The 17,221-nt window shown below is 43.6% G+C and overlaps 1 protein-coding gene across 5 annotated transcripts in view; it reads left to right on the forward strand.

The window, feature by feature from the left end:
• Positions 1-1,717: 1,717 nt before the first annotated feature.
• The window catches only part of Fsd1l (fibronectin type III and SPRY domain containing 1-like), a 75,627-nt gene continuing 60,123 nt past the window's right edge, over positions 1,718-17,221 (forward strand). For 3 of the 5 annotated variants that reach the window (NM_001195284.1, NM_001355377.1, NM_176966.4), the window contains exon 1: positions 1,806-1,947. In NM_001195284.1, the coding sequence (NP_001182213.1) occupies positions 1,933-1,947 (15 nt within the window). In that variant the 5' untranslated portion in view covers positions 1,806-1,932. Of the gene's footprint in view, positions 1,948-17,221 lie in introns of all 5 variants that reach the window. The other 2 variants (XM_006537980.4, NM_001369182.1) reach the window with 2 other exon arrangements.

A 17,221-nucleotide genomic window follows, 5' to 3' on the forward strand; every position in this document is an offset into this window, starting at 1 on the left:
CAGCTGGCAGGAGTGAAGCTGGGCATTCCTCTCCTAAGCCCCAGCCAGGCCTGCGAGCATTGTTTCCTTAGCCCTGTCTAAACCATGTTTCCTTTTGTGTCTTTTATCATATACCTTGCATTTCTGTTCAGGTAAGAAAGGGTCATGTGGTGGTGGTGCACTCCTTTAATCCCAGCACTCAAGAGGCAGAGGCAGGAGAATCTCTGTGAGTTTGAAGCCAGACTGGTCTACAAAGCAAGTTCCAGAACAGCCAGGACTATACACCCTGTCTCCAGAAAAAATAAAGCAAAGCAAAGCAAACAAACAAACAAAAAAGGTCTATTGGGTGCACAGTGTGTGGCCTGCTCTTTGCTAAGGTCAGAATACAGGTGTGGTAAAAGAAGTTTTGATCTTAAGAAACCACAGTGTCGTTGGACTCTAGTAGAAACATAAAACATTGAAGTGTAAATATGATTCATCTAAAACAGCTCCTGCCTCTCCAAGGTCTTGATTCTTAACTGTCCTTCTAACTAGATATTCTTCCTCAACCCCTTTCATATAACCCTTACCCAGGTCATTCCTGCGTAATGTCAGGAAATTGCACCCCACCTCTTCGGAGTCTATTAACTCTGTGCAATTTAATTGTTTACTTTATTTCTTCCATTTACCTCATGCAATTTCCTCCTTTGTTAATTTTTTCATGTGTGTGCTTTGGTCGAGGGTATTACAATGTGTGGGCACACAAGTGGGGGCACCTGTGTGCTGGTGTGTGTCTGTGGTCACTTGGCTTTTATGTGGGTACCAGGTTCTGGGTATACAGACTCTGGTACTCATGTCTGCCCACTGATCTATCTTCCTCCTCCCTGATTTCTCTTACAAACTTTTCTTCTAACAGCCTCATGGATTTGTATTGTCATTTCCCACCTTAGATTGTAAGCTCTTTGAGAAGCAGGCCTTTTCACTGAGGATTTGTGTAGAAGGGCAGAACCGGTTCGTAAGGCTCATTCATACTCGTTTCCCTTTTATTCCATTAGGATGTGAACACCCAGAAGAATTTTTCTTGAGTCACCTAAATGGAGATGAAGCCTGCCTTTCTGGAGAACCTTTCCAAGTCTTCTCCCCAAGCTTTCTGGTCTGCACTGCCAGCTCCACCCGTCCTGAGCAGATTCTAATGTGCTGTCCCACTCTCATTTACTCCATGCTCTGGGGAGTTCAAACACAGGATTTAAGCTGTCCTCTGCGAGGTCTGCATTCATTCTATTTCATTGATGACACAGGTCACGGAAAAAGACTTGCTTACAAGGTAGCAAGATACTAGTAGGGCAAGGTTGACCAGGCAACAAAGCCCATGTGGTCCCATACCCACGTATCTGTAACTTCTTTCTACCCCTTGTCCCAGAGCCCTTTAAGGTTTCCACCACGCTCCCTGAAGACCCTTCCACATGTTTCCGCGGCCTCTCCATCCTAGCGTGTTTATTCCAGCTGGATCACTGGGCCTGGCCTACCAAGGCTAAGTGGAGAGACGCTGCAGGTGAAGGATGCGTCCCGGGCTGAGCTAGCTCCCAGGCTCTCCGCACGACCTGGCTGCTGGGTGCCCAATGGTTCATTGCAAGGCCCGCAGCGATGGCACAGGAAAAAGGATGCAAAGAAAGAAGCAGTTGCAGAAGGAAGACGCAGGCGGCCAGGCAGCGCTCCATCCTCTCCGCCGGTGCGGGTGTCGGCGCACGCATGCGCATGCGTGGCGCGCTCGCACCCCACCCTCCCGCGGGCCGCCCTTTCACCCTGGCAACCGCGGCTCGGTAGCGGCGCGCGCGCGGGTTGGGCGCGGACGGGCGGGATCTCTGCGGGACGGGACAAGGCTGACGGCGGCAGAGGTAGCGGGTCTCTAAGGCTCCTCCAGCTTCTCACTCAGCTCCGGTGACAAGTTCGGCCCGGAGGGCTTAGTCCCTAGCCATGGACTCGCAGAAAGTAAGCGGGGGCGCAGCGCGGGGCCGAGAGGGTGGGCGGGGCGCGCGGGGCTGGGCGCGGAGGACGAGGCCGGGCCTGGGACCCACCCGACCCGACCCGACCCGACCCGACGGGACCTGAGAGCCCGCAGGGAGCGATGGCCGCGCCCGGGACCCCGGACGACCTCTGTCCTGCTCTTGGCTCCGGGAAGGCACTGCGGGGAGGAAACCGCGAGCCGCACCCGGGTCTCTGCCGCCCTCTGCGGGCGCTAGGCCCCTTTCTTCCCGCTGCCCGCGGCGTGCTCCGAGGGTGGGTCCCTCCTCGGTTGGAGTGAGGACCAAGGCTCGGCCTCGCGTGGGGGGATCCCCGCCCGCGCGGAAGCTGGTGTCTCTTTTCTTCCACCGTGTCTTCAGCATGGTCTCTGCGCTGTAGGTCCGGGGACTGAATCTCCTTTGTACATCTGCCCACTGCCTTGCTAGTGGTTTATTTATAAGCAGATCTCAGTGTTTGCCTAATTGAGGAAAAAGGCAGTTGTCAGGGCCGCTGCCCCACCCTCGTCCTTCAGTTGGTGAGGCTGGCCAGTAGTCTTGTTTCGGAATGTTTAGTACTTTGAGAACAAGTTTAAGGAAAGAGTTACACAATAGCCTTTTTTAATTAAGCAAATAGTGCACTGAATACAATTGCAACTGAATTTTTAATATTCAGTAGTAATTCCTGTATTAAAAAAGTAAGCCACCTTGCTATCTTTGTTATGTTATAGTGTAATTGCAATACATTGCGGTATAGGAAAGAAAAACACAAGTGTTATTAATAATACATCAGGGAAAACAAGGGCATTTCTAAGAGGCCATTCTTTTTTTATTATTGCATAGAAAGTGCCAGAAAGAGTTAGAGAAAAACTGCAATTCTTACCTGGATTCATCTTTCTGAGCTTGCCTTGAGACCCATTCATTTGGGTATATCCAATTATTATTTCCACAACTATACTATAGTATCTTTTAAAGAGATTACTAGTATGTCTAAGAATGTGTATTTTGAGTGTGTATAAATTTAAAGGATTCTCTGTTAGGCTGATAAAACATTGCATGACTTATTAGAGGAAAGGCATCATGTGATATTTAAGTGGGCATTAGCAAAGGTCAAAAGGAAGAAGAGCAAGTGCCTGGAGAATCCGGAAAGATGAGTTTCAGGGTGCAGTGTGTTTGCTACCTGTATGCAGCGCACATTCCTCTCTTTCATCTTCTGTTCTGTAGAAATAAGAAAAGAATATACTATTAGAAAGTCTGGATAAAATACTCCATTCGGAAAACAGTATTTTCAAGTTTATGAATAATTAGTACTAAAATAGTCTGTGCATGGTAAAATGCTAAAAGTGCTTCAATGTAGATCATCTTATCAGGGGACACTGAGGAATCAAGTGTTTGACGTTGTGAGTTCTATAAGGACAAACATGGTTTCAACCAGGTTTTTCTCATTTTAGACAATGTATTTGTGCACCCACAGGATCCCATAAGTAGTTTCCCCAGAGGTAGTGAAGAGTTAGCTGTTCTTTTACTGGTGTTGATGTACTGGATAATTCTGAAAAGTCAACTTTTCAATATTAAAATTTTGGTGGAGGTATCAAGCAATCTTCTAGCGAGGAGAGCTTGTGCTATGGCTTCTGATGGATATCTAGGTCTAATGTTTGTAATTAGCACTCGTGCTGTCAACCTGAGCTTCATTTTCTTACGGTTTGCTGCAGAGTCAGTTAGTTACTAGCTACAAATAGTAATGAACTAATTGGGTATTCTTGTCTATTATCTAAGACAGTAGTGCACCTGTAGCATGAGGTTTCCAGACTATTTCCTGTTGTAGAATGTTCACATAAAAATGGTAGCAGAAATGGTCCCCAGGTCTATAAAGAAAGTAGCGACATGCTGTAAGTGGCAAGGAAGGCCTAGGGATTTGGGTTGTGAGTTATTAAGAGGAGCCAGCTCTCTGGTCATACTGTTTATGGGCCATCATAGCTTAGATGATTTGCCATGAGTCTCCATTTCTTCATCTATAAAATAGAATATCCACTGCAGTCTCTTTAAGAGTTATGAGGATTGTGTCCATTTCTGGAAAACCACCCAACAGTATTATCTGTGAGCTCTTGTTAATCGCAGACGCTCAACCTCAAAATCACGTTTTTCTTTTCAGAGCCACTCCTAGACTTCCTTAAGGTGTGTTCTCTCCTTGTTTATCTTTAAGAAATTATTTCAGTTGGTGGTGCCAAGAGACAGTTGTTAAGTCCCAATACAAAGAGGATTAAGAGTTGTGAGTCAGGCAATCTATGATAAAGACATTAACTGGGTGTCTTACAGAAGCTTGCTGCTGGCTGCTCAGTACATGGGTGCTGCTGGCTGGTCAGCACATGGGGTGGCTTCCCCAGATGCCTTTTTTTTTTCTCTTTTGTCTGTGGAAACGACTTCAGTGTTTTGTTAGCAACAAATGCTCTATTTCAGTAGAGGAGGAAGACGAAGTTGCTGTGGGTGTGTAAGGCATACTGTAGGATACAGAAGCAGTATTATCTCCTAGAAATGGACAGAGGGATTTTGTTTATGTAGAGTTTCTGGGACACTTTTGTGAGCAGGATGTGTTATGGATAGGTGGCTTTGTTTGATCCCCAGACCTTTTGAATATGTCCTTAAGTGGTTCTAAGATAAAATCTGGAAGGTTTCTTTACCCGATGAAATAAATGTGCACATTCAGAGAAAACACTGAAACAAATAAGACAGCTGAGCCTCTTGGGTACTTCTTTTGAAGTTGGTAGTGCAAGGTAAATTTCCGTGCAGATCACTGGTATTCATGGGGCTTTCTGTTTCTAGGAAAGGTGCTTGTTACAGCAGTGGGGGTGAGAGGGTGGGCAGAGGGAGGATGCTGTTAGGAGCTGGCTTTGTTAAATGCTTTCCCCATTGTTTTTCTGAGTGTTCTTCCTAGCTGGGTAGGGACTCAAAGGTCTCCTTTATACTACAGGGTAAAGCTCGACTGGGGACATCTGCATTTGTCTTACCTGTTTCCTCTTAAATCCTGATACTTGCTGTACTCCATATCCAATTGGGTATCCATAGCTATCCAATTGACCCATCCGTGTCCCTTACTTGCTTTCAATTTAAAAAAGAAAAAGTTTCTCAAGGGAAGTGAAGAAGACTGGAAGTTGGGTGTTGTGCATACAGTACCATGTCACACTACACTCTCACAGCAGAATTCTCTCATGGTTCACACAGTCACTCGGCTAGCAAGTGGCAGTCTGGATTCAAACCAGGTTGATATTTTTGTTTTTGTTTTTTCCATATTCCACACTTTTTCATTACCTCTCTCCAGGCCTGTATTCTTGGCTTCTAAATACTAAAACAATTAAGGTTATTAAAATTTAAAATATTAGGTCCCAACAGTTAGGAGCTGGGGAGATGGCTCATCAGTTAAGAGCCCTTCCTGCTCTTGCAAGAGGGCCAGAGTTTGATTCTACGACCCACATCGGATGACTCACAAGCACCTGCATGCATGTGCGCCTCCCCACACACATACACATAATTAAAAAGAAAATAGATCTTTTAGACAAATAAAATGTTATTAGGGACAAACCCCAGTACAGTGGTCAGGTTTGTTGGTTTGTTTTAGACACTTGTCAAGTGTAGTGAAGTGTTGATACGTGGTATAGAGTACAAGTGAGAGGAAAGTCTGGCATGCAGGTCAGGTAAGATCTCTGTCCTGCATCAGCGTCTCCTCTTCCTTCCTTTCTTTCTCTTCTTGGAGGGAGGGGTGGGAATCTTACCTCTCTCAATAGAGCTGTAGACCATGAAGTGCCACAGAAATGAACACCATGTGAGTGCCCATGCACTCTATACTCACATATTAGTACCTTCGTGTTTTTAATTGAACTTGGCAGTTTCTAAATATCAGTAATGAAGCAGGCTTTTTTTTTTTTTTTAAGTTTTAACACAATGCCTCTTTGCAATGCTTGGCTGAATGTCAACAGGATTATTCATGCAGCAAGCACATACTGGATGTTGGCTGTAGTGGTGGCTATTCCACACGGACCATACTTGGAAGCAGGTGGACTTGCCAGCGGCCTTCACTGTGTTCTCACCTCAGCTGATTTTCCCAGCCTCATTCAGATGTAATCACTGATGTTTGTTGATTGGTAGCAGTTTAAATTTGGTATATAATTATTTATTTTTTAAATATAATTTTTAGCATAGCCAGTCTATGTACCTCTGCTAGATTACAAATACAAATAATACAAGTTCTATTGCAGGAAATGTTAGTGATAAATACATTAGCAAAATCTCCTTTAATTCTGAACCTTGACGATAACCACAGTCAGCATTTGATTTGCTGGTCACCTTTTATGAAGAGTAGGCAGCATACTACATGTACTTCTTTACAATTTGCCTTCCTGTAATATTTCATGAGCATTCCCCCAGTTTATCATCATTCCACAACACTTCATATCCAGTCAGCATAGTGCTTTCATATGAATGTGATTCTTGAATACGCTTGATGGCTATCCTTCTGTTAGATGTTTATGTTGGTCCCAGGTTTTAAGATAATAAATAATGCTGAAAGAAGCATTCTTGTAGCTAAGTCCCTGCCTTCGTTCTTAATAAACTACTTGGCATACATTGGAGAAGGGGAATTGCCAGTTTCTTCAAATTCTTGAGATGTATTGCTGCTCATTTGTCCTTCAAAAAGGCTGTAGGGGTCAGTGCTACTATCCACAGTGTTTGAGCATCTCCATCTAGGTTCTCCTTGTGCCTCCCTGACCCCTGGTTTACTTGTTGGGTAAGTGGTTTGTTATTGTAGGTGGTGGGTTTTGTTTTGTTTTGTTTTGTTTGCCAGTAGGGGTGTTACTGCTCTACTCATGTGGCCATGGGGAGTGGGTGAGTACTTAGTCTGTTGTCAGGCCTGGGATGGTGAATGCCCAAGGCTTGCTTATACAGGGCAATCAGACTCAGGGGCTTATAGCTCCAAACCTTGAAAACTAGAGCTTTATAGCCCCAGGCCTTAGAAGCTAGAGCCACCTAGCTGAGTATGGTCAGGTAAGAAGCTTACTGCCCCATGGCTCCAATTGCCAGTGGCCCGACCAAGGTGAGAACAGCAGTCACCAGTAGTCAGGGACAGCCACTTTCACAGGTCTAGTGCTTTGGATATTAGACTCCATAGTGGCATGAGTTAGCTCTTGAGCTACTGGTGTCAAAGCCCTAGCCTTCAAGGTTTAGAGGCTCTCAGGCATGCCTAAGAGAATTGTGTTTGTGGTCTTGGCAACCACCTACCTCTTTACTTTCTTTGTATTTCTATCACCGGTTATCATCTACTGCCTTTACTTCTGCCACTGCTGTTCCTGCTGCTGTCTGGACTCATCACTATCTTCTTGATGTCGCTGCTGAGGTGGCAGCCACTCTACCTCCACTTCGAGGGCCATCGCTTGTTTTTCATGCTACCATTTCAGCCCATTCTACTTCAGATTCATCGGGAGAGAAGGAGAATGTACGGGGCCTAGAGTTACAGGATTGGAGGTAGCACAGGAGGATGCTGGACAGCTTGGTTATTCTGAAGAGAGGAGGATGTGACATACAAATGAAGGGAAGTGTTCATGCCAGTCATTATACCAGCTTCCAGCCTCATCGGTCACTGCCTTGTTCGGTAAACTCAGGAGGTGCTTGCTTGTCCTTCACCTAGCAAGGTTTTGCTCTCCTGGCACAAAGCTTTCCAAGGCCAGGCCAGGCCGGGTTGTCTGAAGTGGTTGTGACTGGAGAAAAAGGCTCCTGGAGCAAGAGTCCTGGCTTTAGGTGTATTGACCCTTGCAGCCGAACATTCTCACAGTAATTGTAAAGTATCCAAGACAGCCAAGCTACCATGAGGGCCGTCTGGCCAGTTGCCACGGAAGGGGTGCCTGGAATAAGGGAAGGCTGTGTGCTGCTATTCAAAGACCTGAACAGCTGCTCCTGGTAGCTTAACTCATTGACAAAGAAAGAAAACAAAACGTTATGGGACATTTACAATAAAGACTTAAAGAGAGCTCACCATAAGCTTATGTTTGCTTAGCCTCTCCCCCAGTGCTCTAGGGAGTGTTGGCTCCATCTCACCTCTAACACCACTGAGTGGAACAGTTCTCTGCATGGCTAAAACCGCTTCAGTGTCTCACATGCTTACATCCCCTCACTCCTAGAGGGGAAACTACCTCCTCCTCCTCCTCTGACTCCCTGTCTTACCCAGTTCAGAATAGAAAGGCATGCACCATCCTGCCAGTTCATTTTAGTGTCTGCCGATTCTCCCAGTTGGTAAGTTAGATGACCAGGATTGATCCGTGGTTCAAACAAGCCAATCTTACATTTACACTTAGTACTACTCACAGCTGCTCACCGAGCTTCCCCACCAGTTAGTTATTGTATGATTGTCAGATTCCTGACATCTTAGTTCTCCTTTCTTATCTTCTTGCATCATGCCTGGACCAAACACTCTTGTTAATGTTTGCAGTAGCTATACTCACCTGGTAAGACTTACTGTCTTAGCTTACCTGCTAGATGAGGCCTTCTAATAGTCAAGTCTTTTTACCTAATGCAGATGAGAACCAAGGTATGAAGTGATACAAGAGGTGCCATCTGACAGCAGCTGGATTCACTGGCCCCCCAAGGTTACTACACCCTTGTCTTCCAGCCCCAATGGAGGCAGTAGTTGCCACTAGTGTAAAAGCTGATGTTCCTCAAACAAGGGCCTGGATTTGAATTGGGGCTGTTGATTGATAGCTGCATGACCTAAACCAAGTTAACTTTGAAATCTTTATGCAACCATAAATTGTTGACAGCCCTTATAATGATTTTTAAAAAATGCTCTTGACATTGGAAGTGCTAACTAATAATTTGTCTGAAGTAAGGATTAGCCTCTTTAAACTGCAGGGGTGTAAGTAGTACTCGCAGTGATTCTAGTTTTGTATATCCTAACTGTTATAAATATGAATGTAGAATTTGTCCCAGAAGTCTCTTGGTCTGAGATGCTGGTGGAAGAGCCCATGTGTCAGTAGTTCTTAGTCATGCCACATGGATGATCAATGATAGAAGAGAGTTTGGACCTGATGGTTTGAGGTCATTGGTTCTAAAACAGGAAGTTAATGCATCATCATGTTGGGCTTGTTACACTCGGTAGGGTTTAGATAAGTAGCCCAAGTTGGCGGAGTTTTGTTGTTGTTGTTGTTGTTGCTATTGGCTGCAGCTAAATTAAGACTCTGCATTGGAGTTATCAGATGTTGCTGGAGCACATTAGTCAGAACAATGCCATTTCAAAGTGGTGACCGGTAGCATTGTAGATTCCAGTTTACAAATGATTGACATGCAGGGTGCTGTGGCCTGGGTCTGGGAAGTCGTCCAAAGCCCCGTGTTAAAGACTATTCCCCAGTGCTTAGCACGGTAGATGAGAGCCTTGCGGGAGGTCTTCAGGTCAGTGGGCTTGCACACTTCTCTCTCTGGCTTCCTGGTCATGGCCATGAGCAGTCCTCTGTTCAGCCTTTCTGCCATAATGATGTCCTGCTTTAGACTGAAAGCTCTGGCACATATCAGCCATGTGTGAGACAGAAGGCACTGTCCCTCTGTAGGTGGTACCTGCAGTACCTGCTTGGCAGCTCCAGGGGTTTTTCTTGTAATTTTGAAGCACAATCTTAGTAACATTTGTGATGCATGAATCTCTGATCATTTCCTTATCGGACAGCAGTGTCATAGTTAATATTAACTGTTTTCATCTGAATCCTGCCTTGTGGCATATTAATTCTGAGCTTCTAGAAGAGCTACTTGAACTTCTTCATGCCATCTTTAGAAAATTAAGATATTAGTATCTTATAAGATTCTTCATTTAAAATGTGTATGGCTGCTTTGTTTGAATGTATGTTTGTGCTCCATATGTATCCCTGCTGCCTGAGGAGGCCAGAAGAGCATGGTGATTCCCTGGGACTTGGGTGGCAGACCCCTCTGCGCAGTCATATGGGTGCTGGGAATTGAACCTGGGTCCTCTGAAAGAGCATCCAGTGCTCCTAACCAATGAATCCAATACCATTTATAAGAATCTTGAAAAGACCAACTGAATTAAGATGTAAAGAGTTTAAGCTGGCCTTGGCTCTGACAGTATGAAAGTGTTACTGTACACTGCCTAGTCTGTTGAATGTACTTTTACCTCACAATTCATTCTGATTATAAATATAAGTTGTGCTACCTCAAAGGAAGTGTTTGAGGCTTGAACATCCCAGATTACAGTGATACAGTCTGGAAATGGTGGCAATGTATTTGGCCAGAGTGTACAAAACCCCCTTTTTATTGCTGGCTTAGCAGTTGTGTTATTCTAAATTTACAGTCAAATAATTGGTATCTTGATTCTTATGACATAGACTTTTGTGTTTTGGTGACTATGCTGCGTGACCATGCACAGCAGCTAAGAGCACATCTCTGGAGACATTTGCTCTGTGTGTTTTGTCATGACCTGACATAATTGGCACTTGTCAGTCTCTTTTTCAGCCTATTTAGAACTTTCACTTATTACTGCCTGAAGCTTTATAAAGCACAGTTATCTAAATAAGCTCCAGGGATTCTATATGGCCTTTATCTATTACTATTTATCTTGATACCCATTAATATTTGGAAGGTAAGTGGAGGCTTGAGATCTGACGTGAATTTCCAGGTCCTTGTAGGCATCTTTGATGCAGACAGATTTCCATGGTACAGATGAACAGTTTTCATTGTGAGTACCTTCCTTCACCAGGAGCCTGGATACTATCACAGACACCGCAATGCTCATCCTATAACCTTTGTTTAACTAGTACATTGTGTATGTCTTAGAATCGTAGTTAGGAATGTGAGGGCTCCAAGGTGGAAAGGGACCTTATTGGAGAAACTCAAAACAGTCTGCACAGCTGAGAGGAGAGCAAAAAAGTTGTTATAAATTGAAGCAGTCAAGGTAGGCCGTGGAACCGTCAGGTGGCTTTGGATGTTGTGTTGAGGGTGTTTTACTTTATACAGGAAGCACTGAGAAGTGGCTGAGAGGTGTGTTGGTGTCTTATTGCTTTAACTGAAAAGCAAAAACATTGGGAAGAAAGTTGATCATGGGCTTTGCTATAGATTGAGACGTGATAGTGACTTGTACTAGGGTTGTTAGTAACTATCTAGAACTATTTAGGACATAAAAATAGTAGAACTTGGTGGCTGTCTGCAGCTTATATATAAATCAGAGGGGAGGAAATGTTGGAAGATGAAGTTTTTGGATTTTTGGATTGCCTTGTCCTTTATGGAAGTAGAACACAAGAATGGCCATGGGTCAGTGAGGGAAGATTATGATCATGGGTTGACTTTTGAAGGGCTTTTGCCACATCCAAGTGAGATTTCAAGTAGGGAGTGCATTGAATGCACTGGGGCTCAGAGGAAAGGCTCCTGCCTGAAAGCTCCAGGTCTCCTACTGCCCTGCATGGTGTCTACCACACTGGTGGAAACATCAGGCTTTGACTTCTGCCCACCAGCATCAGTTCATTTATGTTCTCATTATGGAAACTATTTGCAGGCTTAGGTTTTCAAAAACCTACTTTAATAAGGGTTTTTAAACGCTTTAACCTCAGTTCTAGCCCACCACCCACCAGAGAGAGTGGAAAGGAAAGGTTGTTAGGGCAAAGGGGGGTGTGGACCTGCCTAGAAATAGTTCTTTTGGGCAATTCCAGTCTTCACTGTCAGGCTATCAGCAGCTCAGTTCACACAGATCAGCAGCGGTAGCTCAGTCCACTCACACTGTTGGTGAATCAGCAATAGCAGTTTGATCCAGAAAAGACAGCAAGGCTCTGCCAGGCGGTCCAAGTCTGTGGAAGTGGTAAGAAGCTGCTGGAATGAGAAGTGCCTTGGTGCATTTTCTCTCTACCAAGTCATAACAGTGATCAGTGAAGAAGGCAAGGCGAACCAATGCCACAGCATCACCAGCAAAGACCAACAAGAACCAGCAAAGAGGGGCAAGGTGAACCAGTGCAACATAGTGTCCCACTGTCTGCTGGGAAATAATTACATCCTTGCCTAACACCATGTGTCTGTTCTCAACAAACCATCCTCCCACATGTCTGTCTCAGCAGAGCATCCTCTCAGACAGTTTCCAGAAAAACATCACGTAACACAACCGAGTCTCCAAAGAAACCAAAACTTTCCACTTAACTGTTGATGAAATTTGAAATTCTGGGGGGATTAACTGAGGTAGTTGGATACAGAACATATTTATATATACCCTGACATGTTGCCTGTTGTATTTAGAAATCACTTAAAAACAAACAAGCAAGCAAACAAACAAATGAAGACCCTGCTGCTTTGGCACCTATTCAGCCTGTTGTCACCCAGCACATTCCCAGAGTAGTCACATGCCATCTCTGTATACACCTCTTCCCTGAGCCCTGTCACCCTAGAGAGAACTCTTGTCTGATATACGTGTTAAAGTCAAGTTTCCAGATGCAGATCACATTCTTATCCTTGAGGCATTTTTCAAGTTCATCTTAAACGCTGTACTTGAAACTTGTCTTCTGTTCTGTTGTGCTCCAGGCTCTTCTGTGGTTCTGCCTTCCCAACCTGGGCTGGGGGTCCCATCCTTGGAGCAGAATGGTTGACGCCACTGGTGCTCTTCATATTTAGTTCTCAGTACTTCTCGTGGATCCTGGACTTGTTTATTACACTAAGTATAAGCTATTGACCAGAGTCCTTTGCAGTCGCTTGGCCTCTCCATAACATAGATTAAAGGTCAAGTGGATTCAGAGATGCTGGGCCCTTTTTCTCAGTAGTCTGTCCTTGGGGGACTTTGAGGTTATTAAATATAGAACATTGTATCTGCATTAGCTGCCAGTGTCACATTGGTTTCTTTGGGTTTCTGTTATTGATCTAGTAGTTTGCTTCTTCTGCAGTATATAATGTACTCAATAGCTGTATTGGATTCCTTTCTCGTTGCTGTGATAAAAATTCCTTGACAAAAGCATCTTGAGACAGGTTTATTTAACTACGGCTCTAGACCTTACAGTCCCTGATTATGGGGAAGTCAAGGTAGCAGGAGCTTGCAGCAGCTGTCACATGACATCCATAGTCAAGATCAGAGAGCAGTGAGTTAATGTAGCATGTATTCTAATGGTCAGCTTGCTCTCTCGGCTACTAACCCTGCCCAGGCAGTTGTGCCACCCACAGTGGGTAAGTCTCATTAATGTCAATTAATATAGTCAGTGTACTCCTCTATAGACCCTCTCATGGGCCAAGTTAATCTAGACAGTCCTTCAGATTCCTTTCCAGGTGATTCTAGATTGTGTCAAATTGACAATTAAAGTTCACCATCACAGAGCTGGAGAAGTGACTCAGTGGTTAAGAACACATAGTGCTCTTACAGAGGACTGTAGCTGGTCTCTAGCACCTACATGCTAGCTTACAGCTAACTGTAATTCTAGTTCCGAGGAATTCAACAACCTCTTCTACCCTCCATGGGCATGTGACCTCTGTGGTCAGGCGAACCTCTCAGATTCATAAAAAATAAATAAATCTTTAAAAAATTGTCACAGTAGTATTGAAAATCGATGTGAACTTCTTTCCAGAACAGCTGCTGTAGTACTTCCTGGACCAATACAGTTTGAAAAGGGGTCTCTGATTTTTGCCTTGATAATGGCAAGAATTTCAGGTGAATTAAATGGAAATGGTAAAAATAAGATTAATTGTAATCTAAAGGTGGCTATTTTGGAGTAATTAACAGTATCATACAAAATAGACACTATGCTGGTGGGGCGTTGGGTTTGATAACTCACATGAAGGCTGTCCCTGAGTCTTATTTGGTCAGTTTCTATTTTTACTTTGTGATCTCCCCAAATTCTGCTCCAATGAGAAGTATTGGTGATCAGTGTGTGTTTTCCCCACAGCGTACATTTATTTCCCCCTTGTTGTTGTGGTTTCTAAGAGTCTTTAGGCTCTGAGAGTAATGCTGCCTCTGCACCATTTCTTATTTTTCTTTTTCTGAGAGTTGATAACTTTATAGGATTTTATATGTTCTAGTGCTAGTAATTACACAAATAAAAACTTAGAAATTAGTGAAACTCTGGTAAAGAAACTTAGTTTGACCATTTCCACTTATATCCACATACGGCACTTAGAATTCAAGAATCCTGCATGCTATAAACATATAAGGAAAATCTACTTTGTGTAGCACATGCATGCTTAGCCCCTGCTGAGGTCAGAAGATGGCATCAGATCCCTTCAAATTGGAGTTAGAGATGCTCATGAGCTACCATGTGGTGCTCTGAATCAAACAGAGCAACAAGGTCAATTAACTGACTCTCCAGCCCCTTGTAATGTGCTCCTAAAACCAGGAGCATTCATAATTGGTAAACCTTTTTAAATTTGTTTTTAAAATTGGTATCTTACTATGTTGTTCTATGCAGGCTGGCCTTGAACTCTTGGACTCAAGCAATCCTCCTGCTTCTGCTTCCTATGTAGCAGGGACTACAAGTGTTTTGTTACCATACCAGGCTATGTAATGGCTGACTATTTACTATAAGTTAGAATGCTATTTTAGACATACTATGTTAAGTAAAGTCCCACAGTGACTTCATCTTTTTCTCTTTTCTTTTGTGATGTGGTTGCGATTGGCTCACACCGTTTCTGTTGGCCAGCACTACCCTACGAATGAGAACTCGGCAGCTGGTAAAGGCTGCACTCTGATACTATTATGATACGAAAGTCTATTTTCAGCAGGTGGGTTACTCATAATGATGTAGAAGAGTAATTATGAAGACATAATAAAAATTGGAGTATTTAGGTATGTTTGACTGTAGAAGCATAACAGAAGAATAACAGAAGCTTTAAAAAAACGAGCAAGCTTTTCATTGAAAAAGTCCATGTGACTCATAGCTTATATAGCCAAGGCAATACACATTTGTCCCCAGCGTTCTTACAGTTGCCTCCTAACTGTGTTGGAGTGTCCTTGCTCAGAGAGATTTGCTCTTCTGTGAACATTGATTTGCATTTGTACTTTAGTTTTTATTGAGCATGCACAGATCGCGATCATTGTAACTTTGCTGTTGGGCTGCATCCCTTGGGACCTGGCGATTCATTTCCATAGACTAACACAGCTTCTTGAAGATTCTTCTGACTCTGCTCTGGTGCAGTGTCAGCATCTTTAAATCACCCTTGACTTTGGTACATGAACTTGACAGTGAGCAGAGCTTAAGTTTAATTGTGAGTCTCTACTGTGGAATTTCTAGAAATTATCTATGCCATTAAAAACTTAACAAGCAAACTACTAAGGTATATTAAAGTCATCATATGGTTATACTAAATGACACAAATTAATTGGGTTTAGAGACTGTATTCCAAAGTGGTTGAGGACATGGGCTTTGGACTGTGACTAAACCCATCTGTATCTCTCTAACAATATAACTTCGGCAGCTAGTTAAGTCTCCACTTTCTTGTCTTGTGTAAGATGGATGAATGCAGCTTCTCTTACTGTAGTAACTAAGAGGAGGGTTAATTTGAGCTCACAGTTTTATGGGGTTTAGTCCCTGGTCGTCTTTGACCCTTTTGCCTTAGGTCCTGTGGGGAGGACCATCATGACATGGATCATGTGATGATACAGAACTCACTCCATAGCTGAGGAGATGAGAGAGAGGAAGAGATTGGGGTCCTCCCTCCAAGAGCACACCCCTATGATCTACTAGCCTCCACTTAATGATTCCACTCTCTTCCAGTAATGCTACTCTGGGGAGCAGCTTTTAAGTCAATTTTTAAGCTTTTAAGGTCTTTAAGGACCATTGCAGGACTAAGCACTTGCCCTTATGAGCATCAGAAGCTGTCTGTTAACCAGAATGAACCGGATCATATGATTTGGCACCTCCTGTAAAAGCCAGAGGGTGGTGTAGTTCTGTTCATATGCCTGACTGTATTGCTGTACATACCTAGAGGGCCTGACTTTGATACGTACATGGAAGACTAGGGTCTCCTTTTTACATCTCTTCAGAAGCACTGTGGCCCCTCTGACTGTGCCTGCCCCTCTTCAGAGTCCTCACTGCATGATGCCATTCTGATCTGTATACTTATTTCTGGGAAGAGCACAGACAGGTCAAAGCTAGCTCTTGGTACCTGTAGTCCTTTTCCTAGCATAACTTCATTGCATTGTTTTTAAATAGCACAAGGATGAGGGTGGGAAGCTGTGGTGTGGGTGAATGAAGAAAGTAGAGAGCCCTTGGGTTGAGCTCAGGGATGACTATGCCTCCTTAGCTCCAGGGATTGGGAGAATTAGATGATATTTGCTGTGATTGTTTTTAATTTGCACTAATGTTGCATCGATTGTCCTCTTCGTTTCCTGAGTACTTATATATAACCCCTTTATCCATGTCCAAGATGTTGAAAAGAACCTTGGTCCTGGGAAGTTTTATAGGCTTTACCAATAGTTAACCATGAAGGTGCTCAAAGGTAGCGGCTTCTGGGAAGTGTTATACAGGAAAAGTACTTACATTTGATTTTTACTGAGTTTTCCCTCATTATTACTTGTGAAGTTATTAAGCAATTAGAGCTATGCTGTCCACTATGTCAATACAGGTCACACACACCTCTATACGTTAAAATTAACTAATGGAAAGATGTCATCAAATTATATCATATACATATCTGAAAATGACATGCTGACGCCCATTATTTTGTACAATTAATGTACTGCAATAAGAAAACCCTGAGCCGTGAGCAGTAACTTGATTTCCTCGCTGTGGTCCCACATTTCTGGACAGTGATTATTAGTGTTAGGCAGTGAGTGGCCATCCTGGAGAGCTTCATGTGGTCAAGTAATTAATACCACTCTAGTTGCAGATTTGCAGCTTAGCCCTTCATATTTCTAAAATTTCTATTTTTATGTTTGTAAACAAATATATTGGCTTTCAATCTTCTCACCTTTATTCTTCATGCCCTGATAGAGTATTAAAAGCTCCTATTTGCTTTAGCATCATGGCTGTGTTTGGTTTAAAATGATACTGTTGATATGAAATAAAGCCATGCCTGGTGGCACACGCCTTTACTCCTAGCTGCTGGGAGGCAGAGGCAGGCAGGTTTCTTTGAGATGGAGGCCAGCCTGGTCTACAGAGTGAGTTCTAGGCCAGCCAAGGTTACATTGATTATTTTCAGTGTAACCTGTATTGAGGGGATGACGTTGTGCACTAGAGATTACATGGTTTAAAAGAGGACAGGTGCATAACCCATCCTGTGCACTCGAGGGCTTTGAGAGGACAAAGAGGAGCTTTCCACTGACCCTGTGT

Source organism: Mus musculus, chromosome 4 (genome assembly GCF_000001635.26).
Source record: "Mus musculus strain C57BL/6J chromosome 4, GRCm38.p6 C57BL/6J".
Taxonomy (NCBI): Eukaryota; Metazoa; Chordata; class Mammalia; order Rodentia; family Muridae; genus Mus; species Mus musculus.